The 14,635-nt window shown below is 40.6% G+C and overlaps 1 protein-coding gene across 5 annotated transcripts in view; it reads right to left on the bottom strand.

Moving 5' to 3' along the window:
• LOC120519015 (Fc receptor-like protein 5) overlaps nucleotides 1-14,635 on the bottom strand; it is a 179,476-nt gene that overhangs the window by 115,889 nt on the left and 48,952 nt on the right. For all 5 annotated transcript variants that reach the window (XM_039742091.1, XM_039742093.1, XM_039742095.1 and 2 more), the window contains one exon: nucleotides 2,891-3,166. In XM_039742091.1, coding sequence (XP_039598025.1) covers nucleotides 2,891-3,166 — 276 coding nt within the window. The remainder of the gene's footprint in view (nucleotides 1-2,890; nucleotides 3,167-14,635) is intronic.

Below are 14,635 nucleotides of genomic sequence, written 5' to 3'. Positions count from 1 at the left end.
CCCTACACTCAAGGACCAGATGTATTAGGCTGATTGCAAAATTCAAACTGGCCTAGTGAAAGTGTGTGCATGAACAGTAAACATTAGACAAGCTCTACCTCATATAGCAAAATGGACCATTTTAATTCACATTAGATTAATGAAGTCATGGTGAAATCTATTATAAACTATCTATTATCTATAAATAACACAAATGTGTTACATTTTTATTTATCCATTTAATTTAAATAGCTACTTACAAGCTTTGCTTTGATGGGATTAACAAACGCACTCTCAATTTGCAAAGCATGCTGCCTATTCTTTAACGTCCTCTAAATCCACTTCTACTTCCTTAAAAACATTTTACATAACTGGTCAAAGTGCAGTGCTAACTACTGAAAATAACAAAGAGCTTTTTGCTAAGCAGAACATTCCCTGCCTGGCACCATGAATAACCTAACCCAAACAGATAACAAGCTATTTCATTCTTCGCTCTCTATTGACAGAAGCAGAAATAACCTTAAAACTGAGAAAGCTCTCAGTAATGTCGTTGACAGATCATGCTGTGTACTTTTAAATTGCAATTTCCACAGTTTCCCACCTATGCTCTTTCAATTAGTGCCATGGGCTACTTATTATGTGTTGTGTTCTTATTCTTCAGAAGGCAAATATCGCCTCCACGAAGATTCCAGAGTCCACGTATTCCACTTGCAACACTGAGTGTAGAAAGATAAACACCTCTCTAACAGGTCCAAAACTTGCACTCTACCCCCCTGACTTCCATGTAGATCCTTGTCAGTAAAGTCTCTTGAGTGAGGTGCAATATCAGTCTTCTGAGTCAGAAGTGTAGTAACTGAGAAGACATGATGGATCCACAGATAGAGTGACAAGAGGCCTTGCATTTATGATTGCAGTAAATTTAGCCTTTACAATACCTACGTAGGACATCATGAAAGAGACACAAGTTCTCTTGTTTTAGCATAAATTCCAGAATTCTAAAAACCACTCCCAATATTCTCTCCCAGGATCCTCCTAAGCTTATCTCCATTGCTGAGAGGAATGGTGAGGGTTAAATTTCTGTGCTCAAGTTTGTCACCTGAGGCCTTGCTGCCTAATCACATGCAATATCCTCAAGCACAATATGGAATTCATATTGGATTCTATGATGGTGAGCTGCCCAGGGCCTGCTGTAGTAAAGCATCCTCAAACACTCCACTTAGAGCCTGTACTTGGGATTGAAGAGTTTACTTTTTAGCTTACTCTGATAAGAAGGCTGATTTATAAACATCCAATGCAAGCAGATATTAAGATGTGACTTTAAAAATTGTTTACGGTTATGAAGAGAAATGATAAGAAGTGTACCAATGATTATGTTAGAATTAGTTCTTCAACAATTACACAAGGACACAGATAAACAGTGGTTAATGGCAAATTTTGTAAAACTTTAGAAAGCATATTGTCAAACAGGCAACCATAGATGCATGGAATAAGTGATCAAATAGTAAAGCTAATAGTGTGAATTTCAGGACCTACAGACCTCAGGTTCATGTTATTTACAAATGTTACATAAATACAGATTAATTAGCTTAGCTGGACTGAAATTTTATTTTATGCCAAACATTTGCAATGTATTTTTGTACACAAAAACAAATCTGTCATTAAAATGAAAAAATCTTATATGCCTACCACATGACCATTTTGTAATTCAGAACAAAATTTAAAATTGTAAGGGTATAGAAATATAACATATGAAGAATAAATGTTCAAACTCACAAAACTGCACTATGAAATAAACAGTATATAAAATAGGAACTTAGACTGAAAGTAAGTTAAAATGTGAATTGTGTGAGCTAAAACTAATTAACATGCCAGCAGTTAGGACACCTGAGTAACCAGTGGCATTTATTAAAACTGAACCCTGTTCTTCTGGAATAAAACAAACATACAGTGTTAATTTCCTAATATACGCACAAGATGCAACAACACTACTGAAATTCAAAAACTCAACACTTACACATTGGACTGAAATCAGAAATCACAAAATTCTATTTTTGAAGATCATAAATATCTTATTGAAATTCATACAAAAACTAATCATCTCATAAGGCCAATAAATTTATCCACCAAATTTAATAAAAAAATCTATCCTTCATTCTAGCGATACAAATTCCACAAACTATTCAGCACAGAACAGAAAAACACAGACTGACACGCTTTCAATCATGTTATCAAAACCTCTTTTGTACACCAAAATTCAATTTTTTTCATGAAAACAATATTTATACCGTATATCAAATATAGAGCAAGCAAATTTGTTCATTCATTTTTATTTAATCCAGTTCAATGTTGCAGGTAGATAGGCAAGTGTAATAAATATAATTAAAATGGATGAGAAATTATGTAAAACCATAAAAATAAAAATAGTAAAAGAAAGAAATGTTAAACAAAAACCGAAATAAAGAAATAAGTTGAATGTTCACAGTAATTAACAGCTACCAAAGAGCTCAGGAGAATCAGTGTCAGTGAAGCAAGGACAAAAAGTAAGTCTTATAATAAAATAATAAAAATGGTATCCCATTTAAAATTTAGAAAAGAAAAGGTTGGTTTTTAGGTGTCATTTGAATAGAAACACTCAAGAAATCTTGGGAACAGAATCAAGTAAAACATTTTGAGAACAGGAGTCACAATGCTGCAGTAGGTAAGATGTCATCATTATTAGTTACCATATCATGGACTAGAGGGCATTCAGGAGGTGACCATGTGGTAGTCCTCATTAAGAGCTTCATGTTTGTTAGTCATATTTTAAAATGACTAAATAATGTGCTGCAGTTTTATGTGTATGTGTGATTTTCATTATTAAAGGAAGAAAGCATACATAAAAGATCTGATACGCTACAGATAAATCTCTTACCTGACACTTGTAACGTAACACGATTACTTTCAAGTGAGTAAAGGTTTCCTTTTACAGCTCGACACCAATACTCCCCTCTGTGTAAAAGGGATGCAGAGCTGATGGTGAAGGTGCTCTCTGCTTTTGTTTCATATATTTTTATATATTTTGGCTCGTACAGCTCATATGTCCACCCAACTGGATTTCCAGTGACCTGACATTGCAAGCTGACCTGATCTCCTTCAAATATTTGCCCATCTGTGCGTTCTGCCTTCATTTCAAGTTTGGCTGTCCTTCCTGGAAATGAAAATATGACAAGATGACAACACATGGGTCAACGACAGTAGATTAGAAAAAGACATCTTGTTGTCTAATCCTCCAGCTACTCTTACTATATATAAGCCAAAATTAAAGCACCTGACCTTCTGAGTGTAAACATGCCACTATGAACTGAAGAAGGACAACACATAAATGAATTTGAACTCAGAGATGTCAGCTGATTATCCAGCAGATGGTATTGTATTTTACGTACCACAGTGAAGTGGAGTGAGATTTACTAGTTCAAGCTAGCTCACCATCCTGTGTACCAGACACAACCAGAAAGCAGTGAGCCAGATCCACATTCCATTCTGTAGGAAAAAGTGAGCATTGCCTATTCTTTTTGTGTCACATAAGGCCCGTTAAGCAAGCAGATTTACCAGGGATCCAGGAATTCAGCTTCATGTCCCCTCTGTAACCTGCATTCCTTATTGAAAGTCTGAACTGCAGCTCATATCAAACTTAGTTCAGCCATGTGTTTCATCTGATAGCAAAGGTGTAAATCAGCTGACACTTTTACAGAGGCCCCTTCAGACAAAAGGCAGCCAAATGGACATGGAAAGTTTCCATGATTTATAGTTGGTTTATGGTTTTTCTGGTCAAATATTGCGTTTATTTGTTGCTAAACATACCTTTTGGTACTGTGGCCAAATAACTCTAGCTTTGTTTCATCTGTTCAGTTTGCATTCTTTCTTAAGTCCCAGTCTTTGCCTAGGTGTTCGTGAGCATAAACTTTACTATTGAGCTTATGTTCTTTCTGGTCAGCAAAGATTTCCTCCTGGTATACCTCTCATGTAGATTTAATTTGTGCAGCCTCTTTATAAGAGGAAATCGAGAGTGCGTTTGTTAATCCCATCGAAGCAAAGCTTGTAAGTAGCTATTTAAATTAAATGGATAAATAAAAATGTAACACATTTGTGTTATTTATAGATAATAGATAGTTTATAATAGATTTCACCATGACTTCATTAATCTAATGTGAATTAAAATGGTCCAATTTGCTATATGAGGTAGAGTTTGGAATTTTTCATCAACAGTGGCAACAGCTACCTAGATGTCCCATGAGGAAATTCTGTGCTTTTTACAGATGTTTTTCAGATTATTGCATTCTCCTCTGTCACACACGTGCACTTAGAGGGCAGTCAAAGGGTCCAGTTTTAAGTGAAATATCAAGAGATGGGGGGTTGGAACAGAGTACTACAGTGATCCCTCGCTATATCGCGCTTCGACTTTCGCGGCTTCACTCCATTGTGGATTTTAAATGTAAGCATATCTAAATATATATCACAGATTTTTTGCTGTTTCACGGATTTCTGCGGACAATGGGTCTTTTCATTTATGGTACATGCTTCCTCAGTTTGTTTGCCCATTTGATTTCATACAAGGGACGCTATTGGCGGATGGCTGAGAAGCTACCCAATCAGAGCACGTATTATGTATTAAATAAAACTCCTCAATAATATACGATATGCTTCTCGCTCTGTGCTTCGCACACTTCAAAGCTCTATCAGCCCGTATTGATTTTTGATTGTTTGCTTTTCTCTGTCTCTCTCACTCTCTCTGACATTCTGTACTCCTGACGGAGGGGGTGTGAGCAGAGGGGCTGTTTGCACAGTGGCTGATTGCTTAGAAGATACGGACCCTCCTCTAAAAAATGCTGAAAAACTACCTTCACATTGATCCCTTCATTGTGGCCGCTTTATCGCGGTGCTTCACATACTTAAAAGCCCAACAGCCCTATTGATTGTTTGCTTTTCTCGCTCTGTCTCTCTGACATTCTCTGCTCCTGATGGCACACTCCTTTGAAGATGAAGATATGTTTGCATTCTTTTAATTGTGAGAAAGAACTTTCATCTAAGTCTTGTCATGGAGCACAGTTTAACCTTTTGACTAAAGGGTGTTATTTCATGTATGTCTAGAGGGCTCTAATAACATATTTAGAAGGTCGTAAACAGGTTTTCTATGCTCTGTGAAAATATTAGATTTATAAATAAAGAATCCTACTTCGTGGAAATTAATTTATCGCGGTAGAGTCTGGAGCGGATTAATCGCAATAAAAACGAGGGTTTACTGTATAACTGTGCAAAGAATATTTATAAACAGTGTGGGAGAGTAAAAATAACCATACAAACATATGGTTTCTACTTCGCAGATTTTCACCTATCGCAGGGGGTTCTGGAACACAACCCCCGCGATTGAGGAGGGATTACTGTAATCCCTTTCTTCCTCTTCCTACAGACCAGCAGAAGAATAAACCTTGTTTTCCACTCCAGTCCCTTCCCAATAACATCATTTCCCGCTCCCCAAAGATGATGTCACTTTCTGGCTCCCTCCAATGATGTCACTTCCAGTCCTGCTCTAATTACATCACCTCCACATCCCTTCAATGACGTTACTTACGCTTCCTCCTAAAATCCATTCTTCCTTTCTGCCACCATCACATATACTGTAAAGAACCATTCTACTGTACTTGATTGTTGAATGTATTTTGATACAAAACAACCTGAACCAGTCTTTTTTACTACTCATCAGCCGGACATTATACAGGGAAGCTTCCCCAACTCTTATTTTTTGTTTCTGTTTGCTTATTCCTTACACCTCTCAGACTGAACTTTCTGGGGTGGCCTGGCCTGGACAACATGGCAGTTTGAAATTTTCAGCTGTTGTAGATGATCATCCAGATAGTGCAATGGTTGATTTTCAATTGTTTAGAGACCTATTTAAATCTCTTCTCAGACTCATATATATCTGTAACCTTCTTTCTCAAAGCTTCAGACAGCTCTTTCGATATCAGCATGGTGACAACACACATTGCAGCAACAAAAAGAAAACCAAAGTGAATGAATATCTGAGGTTTAAATAAGCTAGGTTAATGTAGTGCACCTGATTTTAATTTTGGGTATTTGAGCAGTGCAGAACAGGCTAAGACATGATGCTTAGTTAAACTGGCTTTTGTTCTGTTGTTAAACATGACATTCTTAACTCTTTTCCATAGATGGTGAATTACATGCATGTGCTGATGATTTTCTCAAATCTTTTTTCTCTATCCATATTTCCATACTGATTGGTGGTTAGACCTTTTCCTGTAGATGTTTTTTTGTTTTTGGCTTTATATGATTTGACTTTCAAAAGGCATACTTTTGTGCTAATAATTGATTTCAAGACTAGTCTCAAATCTACCATCTACCATCCATTTTTCTTAATCCTGCCTTACATTACAAGTCCTCTTTTCCTTCTCACTATCCCAGAGAAATAATCACTTTTGAATATACAGTACACGTAAGTGCTGAGGTTAATAAGTTGCTTTTTGCTGTGGAAGCGGTGTGACTACAAGAGATGCAGAAGCAGTTATATTTTAATTGGCAACGTTTTTTTAGTTTTTCAGGGATGGTCTATCCCTATAGGTGATTGAGCTTTTCAATCAATCACACTTGCCAGCAGCACTGGAAACATCACAACACTCATCCAACCTGTAAAGCTCAAAATGATTAAAGAAGTTATTCAGCTCACCATAACTGGTGATTCTAGGGACTCTCGAGGCGCCAAGCAAAAAACCCTTCAACTCACCGCCCCCTGAGTCCTGTCATGGTAAAATGTATTCCATTATTTTAGCAGTATAAATCAATAAAATCAACAGGGAGAATTTAATAAACACAAATCCTTTATTTTAATATTGTCAGAAACAGATTACATAAACAGAACAACTCAATAAATACAACATTTGTATGGAAAATAGTAAAACAATAATAATCAAATAAAGTAAATTTTAAATGAAAAACTAAATAACATTAAAAAAAATAAATGTAAGGTACACATGATAATAAAAAATACATGCAAATTGTACATCATGATATTTAAATAAATAAATAAATATGTGCACGTAATAGAAATTAAATAAAAAGGCTCATAAAGGTGTTACTCTAACTTTTAAAATCACTGTTTACAGGCTTTGGCTGCAGCAAATGAAGCCACTATGTCCTCTAGGTCTAAAGATCTTTGAACATTGTTGTCTATTGAAAGTACTGCATGGGCTGAAAGCCTCCTGGTAGATCTCAAGTAAGATGTAATCAGCTTTAAAAATGAAAAACTTATTTTACCAGAGGCAACATTGACAGGAAGAGCCAGAAGGAGATGCAGTCCTATACTTAAATATCCGTAGAGACCCAGCAGCTGTTCACTGTACATGCAGTACACTTTGGCACATAGATGATTGGTCAGGAAAAGACAGCAGACCTAATTTACAAGGCTAAATCTTTTGCATCAATATAATACAATGTTTGTTTCAAGTTTTTGCTGAATCAGAAATTGCCAAATTGTCTAAATAAACCAAGTCAACCCAATTTTCAATTTGCCTCATCACTATTTATTATCATTTCATCCATATACAGTAGTACAGCATACAGTGTAATGAAACAACGTTCCTCCAGGACCATGGTGCTACAAAGAACACAGGACAAAAAGGGATCCACAACACATAACAAAAAGACACATAATATATAACAAGGTGCATGTGAGCCAAATCTGCAAACATATGCAGAGCAGAACACATATATCAGATATCAGACCGGTCCATGAGTGTTCAGGAATCTGACTGCTTGGGGGAAAAAACTGTTACACATTCTGGTGGTAAGGGCCCGAATGCTTCGGTACCTTTTTCCCAGTGACAGGAGTGTAAACAGTGAGTGTGAAGGGTGTGTTGGGTCATTCACAATGCTGGTGGCTTTGCGGATGCAGCATATGGTGTAAATGTCCATGATATAAGGAAGAGAGACACTGATGTTCTTCTCAGCTGTCTTCACTATCTGTTGTAGGGCTTTATGATCCCTGACCGTGCAATTTCCAAACCAGACAGTGATGCAGTTGCTCAGGATGCTTTCTATGATTCCTCTGTAGAATGTTGTTATCTGGCTCATAATACAGTCCTTCAAAGTGTGTACTTTCCCAACCAATTCTAACTTAACTAACTATACATTTTTGACAAGAGAAGCTATCCATACCAATGGCCAAAAACCTAAGCTGTATATGCTGAATGACACTCAACATATAAATGTGCCCTCAACAGGCAGAGAACATAACTAACTTATTTTTAGTTCCAAGTTCATTATTGTCTACATGTTTTCAGTTTCTTCTATTAGTGAAAACAGAGACATTCTGTGATGTGCAGTTCAACTGCTTTGTTGAGATACACTTACATTCAAGGTTTCACTGCTGGCTGGATGAACAACTTCAGGCCATTGGTTTCTTCTTGTAATCAGTTGTTAGCTTTTGTTACAAATGTACTTTTTGTTTTTCTGATGGATTCAATTACTTTTTTGCTGTATGTGAGTTACAGTATCTGCTATTCTTCTCTGCTGCTGTAAAAAACATCAGTTGATTTGTTCAGAATATGTGAGATGCTCCTGTGCTTCTGCTTTTGCTTCTGCTTCTGCTCCAACAGTCCCCTTCCTGATTTCATTTGCAACCCACTCCATGTTAACATTTGGGCATACTTAATGTTTGAATTCTACTGAGCTCCATTCTAGACAGGAAAGACAAGATGTGCATGCAAATGATGAAAATTGAACATTTGGGTAACTTTGTTTACTCGACAGTCATCATTTTTTAAGTCAGATATCCAACCCTCAACCCTAGTCTTAACCATAGTCTAACCAAGCATAGCAAGCTTAAAGTCGCTATAGCCTGAGACCTGTCAATACCAGCATGCAGAATGGGGTGTGAAGCCTGTGGATAATGGACAGAGTTAGAGTTTAGGCATGCCCCATTCCAGAAGCTGCAGCGAGATGTATTTGAATACTTTGTAATTATATTGTATCGATGTTATGCTTCAAGTGGGGTTTCCTCAGATATCTCATTGTAGTGACTACCCATGTAAGTGGACAGCCTAAGGGCCCCCCTCCCAGTTCTGGGCATTGTTGTTATGCCTCTGGACATAGCTGGCATGGTTTTGTAGTCTGCAATCACCTGCAGACCTTTCCACAGTCCACGTGGATTGTTTCCACTGAAATAATTTTCCAACTTGCTTTGATATCCTCTATAGCTAATAACAGGAGCTCTTGTAGTGCCCTATGTCATTTAAATTAAAAGCAGCATTCTGCTTACTTAGGTACATCTGAACAATGCTGTTCATCCAGGGCTTCTAAATAAGGGTAGAAGCTTGCAGAATAGATAGGCACACACAAGTCCATATAGAACCTGAGAGGCGGTACAACAACAATGCATGGTGAGACTTGCCAAAGTGTGGGAGAAGGAAAAACTTGTAGGCATCTTTAACTGTGGTATAGCAGTGATCAAGGGTCTGATCACCTCTGGTGGAGCAAGTGATGTGCTGGCAGAACTTGGGGACGAGTCTCTTGGAGTTGCAATGGTTTAAGTCTCCACCATTGATGAAGACTGCTTCTGAGTGGTGGCTGTCTTGTTTACAAATGATGGCATACAGCTAGTCTAGCTCTGCCACACCAAGAGCTTCCAGCAGAATATAAAGAACAGTGAGAAAAACTCTCCTGGCAGGTGAAAAGGCTGGCAGTTGATCGTCAGGTATTCCAAAACAGGTGAACAGGACTGGCAGACCACTTCCATATCAACGCGCCAGAAGCTGTTAATAAAAAAAACACACACCATCTCCTTTCATCTTGTCAATGATTGCCACATTGCAGTTTGAATAGTGTAGAGAAAAGCCTTGAGGTTGAATGATTGTGTCCAGGGTGTTTGAACTTAACTAGATCTCAGTGAAGCAGAGCATGTTACTTTCACACAGTTCCTTTGTGAGCTGATGTGGCACTGAAGTTAGTCTAGCTTGTTATCTATGCAGCAGGATGGAGAGATTGGAGATCAGTTCAGGTGCCATTGCAGCCTGGTCAAGATGCTATTTCATTTTTCCCTCTTTCAACTGATCTGCTGATGGTCACTATTGTTCCATCTATATGCACAATTACAAACAATATCTTTAGGTATGCTCTGAATGTTGAGGTTTACTGAAACATCATTTCTAATGTTCAGCAGTGTTTTTGGTCGTACACAGTAATGCAGCCTTCACAATGCAGAAAAACAGTAAACAACAGAAAAAACACACAAAGGAGGTAGAGAACAACTTGTAGTGTGTTGTCCTTATTTTGGTGCAATCTACAGAAGTAATCATCTCATCCATCAGTACAAACTCCAAATTACAGTACTGAGCTACTGGCTTTGAAGTATCAGTATACTTACCTAAGGACTATGGGAATCAAAAATAACACAAGAATAAAAGCAATTTGAAAAAGAAAAGGAAGCCATTGAGTCCATCAAGCTTTACCTAATAGCTAAGATGCCCACATATCTCATCCAGATACTTGTTAAAGGTTGCTAAGGTTTTTGCTTCAACTGCATGTCTCTGTAGTTTGTTCCATATTCTCAAAGCTCTTTGAGTAAAGAAGTGCCTTCTGGCTTAAATACTAAATGCACTCCTCTTAATTTACACTTGTGTCCTAGAATATTTCTTTCACTGTTAAGTGGAAGGAATGAACAAATCTTGCAAATGCAGTATTCATTAGAATTATCAATCAGACATGACCAGTTGACTACAGAGGAGGGCAAAGCAACACCCAGTCAATAGCATTACTGAGAGCACACAGTCAATTATAACAAAGTCAAAACTCTCATAATCTGGGAGGTGTGTATTAATTTGGGTTTATGTGTACAGTGTTTATTTTGTCGTGCTGTTTTTTGTTAAATTTGCTTTTCTTTATGAATCTACATTTAGGTTGTGAGCAGGGGGGCTGAACGCACCCCTAGAAGACACGGACGCTATTCAAAAAACCCCTCTTAAAAAACGCTGATAGACTACCTTCACATTGCTCCATTACTTGCTGGGCTTACTTGCGGCTGTTCTGTCATGTGATATGCTTCGCGCATGACGCTATGCATACTTAAAAGCCTGAACAGCACCTGTCCATGTTGGTTGATTGCTTTGTTTCTCTCTCCTCCCCCAGACAACCTCTGCTCCTGTTGGGGGTCCCTCTCCCGTTGTACTCCCCTATGATGTTTCTCTATTCTTTAATTGAGATCTAACTGCATACTGAGCTCATTTTACTTCTAAAGAGACATGTTTGTTTGAAGTGTCTGAATAAAGTTCCTGTCTCTACAATCTCCTGTGTTTCTGTGCAATTCTGTGACCCAAATGTGACAAGGTACTGTCTTTTTAAATGTGTCTCCATGCCTTCTTCTTTGTGGTTGGAGTCCCAGGACATTACTGCTGCTGGGTCTTCCCTCTGGCTTGATCAGTAGCATAGAGGAAAGGATTCAGTAATGGTGAACAGAAATTATTCAAAGTCAATGGTGATTATTGTTATTTGCTGTGGATGTCTTGTTTTCTGATTATTTTTTGCTCTGGTTTGTTATCACGATTTATATATTGGGACATTTATAGCTTTTTTGAGTTTCAAAGCTGCCTTCTCATTTTGGTGCATGCTAGGCTTGACGCTTGCAGGCAGTTGTTATGCCCATGCTGGTCTGAAGTTAACCTTTTGTGGGCAGCTCATAGAAGGTCCTGGCATGTTTTATGGTTATTTTTGGAGGTCTCAGCTCCTTTTGTCATGTGTGAGACTCCATCCATGTAGTGCTTCATGGCTTCTGTCCAAAATGCACTTCCCCAAAAAGTCTGGTTCAAGAACAAATGTTATTTAACTAAGTACAGTCACTTAAACTATTTAGCTAGTGTTCTTCTGCCCTCTACATGAGTTCCTTCCCCACCACTGAACTTACATATTGTAGCGACCCGGCAGTCAGCGCTGCCGGATTGATGCATTGTGGGAAGGTTGTATGTTCACTGCTTTTTATAATGTTTTTCCTGTTGTATTTATTAATGTCTTAACTTGTAAATAATTGTTGTGTTTGTGTTCAATTAGTTGGGTGGGTTTGGGTCATCGCCGTCCGGGGTTATTTATTTTGTAAAAGTACCGTTATGTGAAATGTGTCTTCGTGCATGACCTTGACCATGGCAGTGCAATAATGTCGAGCTTTGTTTACTGGCTATCTGTGAATAAAGAGATACAACAGGACAGAGCTGTTATTCATTGCTAAGATTTCATCTAAGCAATTAATGCCGAGACACTCGGAGTCGTGTGGTGTATGGGACACGAGTGCTCGTTACTTAAGAAGCTGGGTACAGCTGCGTGCTGCCGAGACGCTCATAGTCGTGCGGTGTATGGGACACGAGCGCTCGTACTTAAAGAGCTGGGTACAGCTGCGTGCCTAATGCTGGCAATCCGCTAGCTGACAGCTTGGGAGAGGTGCACGGCAGAGATCAGCTTCAAAAACTTCAAGACTCGACCCCAGGTCGCTACATTGGTGTCAGAAGTGGGATACCAGGCTGTTTAGAAGACGCCGTCATGGAACAGAGTCTTGAAGAATTGGAGCGTGCCATCTTAGAGAACAGCGTTACGTTAGAGCGCCTGATCAGCGGAGCTGTGCGGAGAAAAGCGGCAGACCGCCTGATGGTACCAGTATTCCCCGGACAGTGTTGCGATCTTCTGAGCACGGCCAGAGGGGGCCGTCGGCTGCCACAGCGATACCCCAGGTTACCAGTCGGACGGTCCGCTTCTCACGGTCACCTGCTAAGCTGCCGCGATACAGCGGATTGACTCCTTTAGAACCATACCTCGCACAAGTGGATCTGGCCGCGATACACAATGAGTGGAACCGCGAGGAAGCTGCGACACACTTGGCCCTTGCCTTGGAGGGTCCCGCACTTCAGGTACTCATTGATCTGTCATCAGAAGAGTGTCGTGATCTTCAGGCTCTCACCGCTGCTCTCACCAGTCGCTTTGGACAAAGGACTTCAGCAGAATGCAACAGAGACAAGCTGACTAGCCGACGTCGGCATGAAGGTGAGAGTATAGGAGCCTTTGCCGCTGACGTCAGGGTTTATACACGAAAAGGTTACCCTACTTTCTCGACAGCAGTGAGGGAAGAAATCGGACTTCATGCTTTCCTGCGGGGCCTCACACCAGAACGTCTTCGCCAGCATGTCTGTCTATCGTCACCCCGAGATTTGAGCAAGGCACTAAAAGAGGCTGAGCGGGTTGAAGACGTACTACAGGCTGAGTCACCGACAAGACGAACGCCATGCCCGAGTCGACTAACAAAAGCCATTGAACGAAGGACGGAAGGGGACCTGTCTGAGGTAGTGGAGGTCAGCCGCGCCCAATCAACATCCACCCCCCGACAGAGACAACGAGTGGACTGCTGTTTTCGATGCGGAGAGCCAGGGCACTTTGCCAGGGATTGCCCTGCCCCAAGTCCGTTGCCTCGCGTACAGCATCACCGCAGGGAAACGACATCGGGTGAGGCCGTGAGGGGACCCTCGCTCCGTTTTCAGCACCCTCAACAAAGACTGCTTCAAAGTTGGGCGCTGTGGATTTTCCACTGGACTATACCTGGACTGCACTATTGATGGACGGCCATGCAGTGCCTTAGTGGACACGGGGTCCACTATTTGTTTGCTGAGAAAAGGAGTGTTGCCAGAAACAGCTAGTCTTCTTCCCGAGGGCTGGACCCCCACAAATAGCGAACTACGCACGGTTACGGGTGAACGGACAGTAATGCCCGGAAAGAAACTGTTATCTGTGATGGTAGGGACGAGCCAGACCAACCACGAATTCTGGCTTGGACATTAAAGACCAGTGCATTATTGGGTTGGACTTGTTGGCCCACTGGGGAGCATGTGTTGATGTGTCTAGGGCCGTCCTCTGCCTAGGTAATGAGACTGTGCCGCTCCAATCGGGCTGGAACCGTCCTGGAAGGGCTGCTGGCTTGGATTTGCCTGGATACCACGGTTCACCGGCTCCCGACCGTTGTTCGGAAGATGCAGAGACTCAAGGGGATCCTCAGGAGAATGTTGCAGCTCAGACCAGTGCTTCCCAACGGTTTTCCTCACGCGACCACCCATCAGCTGAGACAGTTGCCGCTGTAGAGGAATTGGGCCGTCGAAGTGGGGAACATCTGAACGCCACAGCAGGAGCAACTTCAACAACTATTGAGAGACTTTGTGGACATTTTGCGGCTCGAGAGGAGGACTGTACTAGAACGAATTTAGTGAAACACCACATAGACACTGGCCATGCCGCTCCCATTCGTTTGCGCCCCCACCGATTGCCTCTTGCGAAGCGTCAAGCTGCCGAGGAAATGATTTGTGAGATGGCAGCCAACGACGTTATTGAGCCTTCGGACAGCCCCTGGGCTGCACCAATGGTCATGGTACGGAAGAAAACGGGGGGTTGGCGCCCCTGTGTGGACTTTCGGAGGTTAAACGAAGTCACTCGAAAAGACTCATACCCACTGCCACGCATCGATGATGCATTGGATTATGTGGCTGGATCCTGTTGGTTCAGCACCTTGGACTTGCGCAGTGGGTATTGGCAAGTGGAACTGGCACCAGAGGACCGACACAAAACCGCATTCACCATAGGGCAAGGG

This window comes from Polypterus senegalus, chromosome 18 (genome assembly GCF_016835505.1).
Source record: "Polypterus senegalus isolate Bchr_013 chromosome 18, ASM1683550v1, whole genome shotgun sequence".
NCBI classification, from domain to species: Eukaryota; Metazoa; Chordata; class Cladistia; order Polypteriformes; family Polypteridae; genus Polypterus; species Polypterus senegalus.
This window is presented reverse-complemented; position numbering and strand designations above follow the sequence as displayed.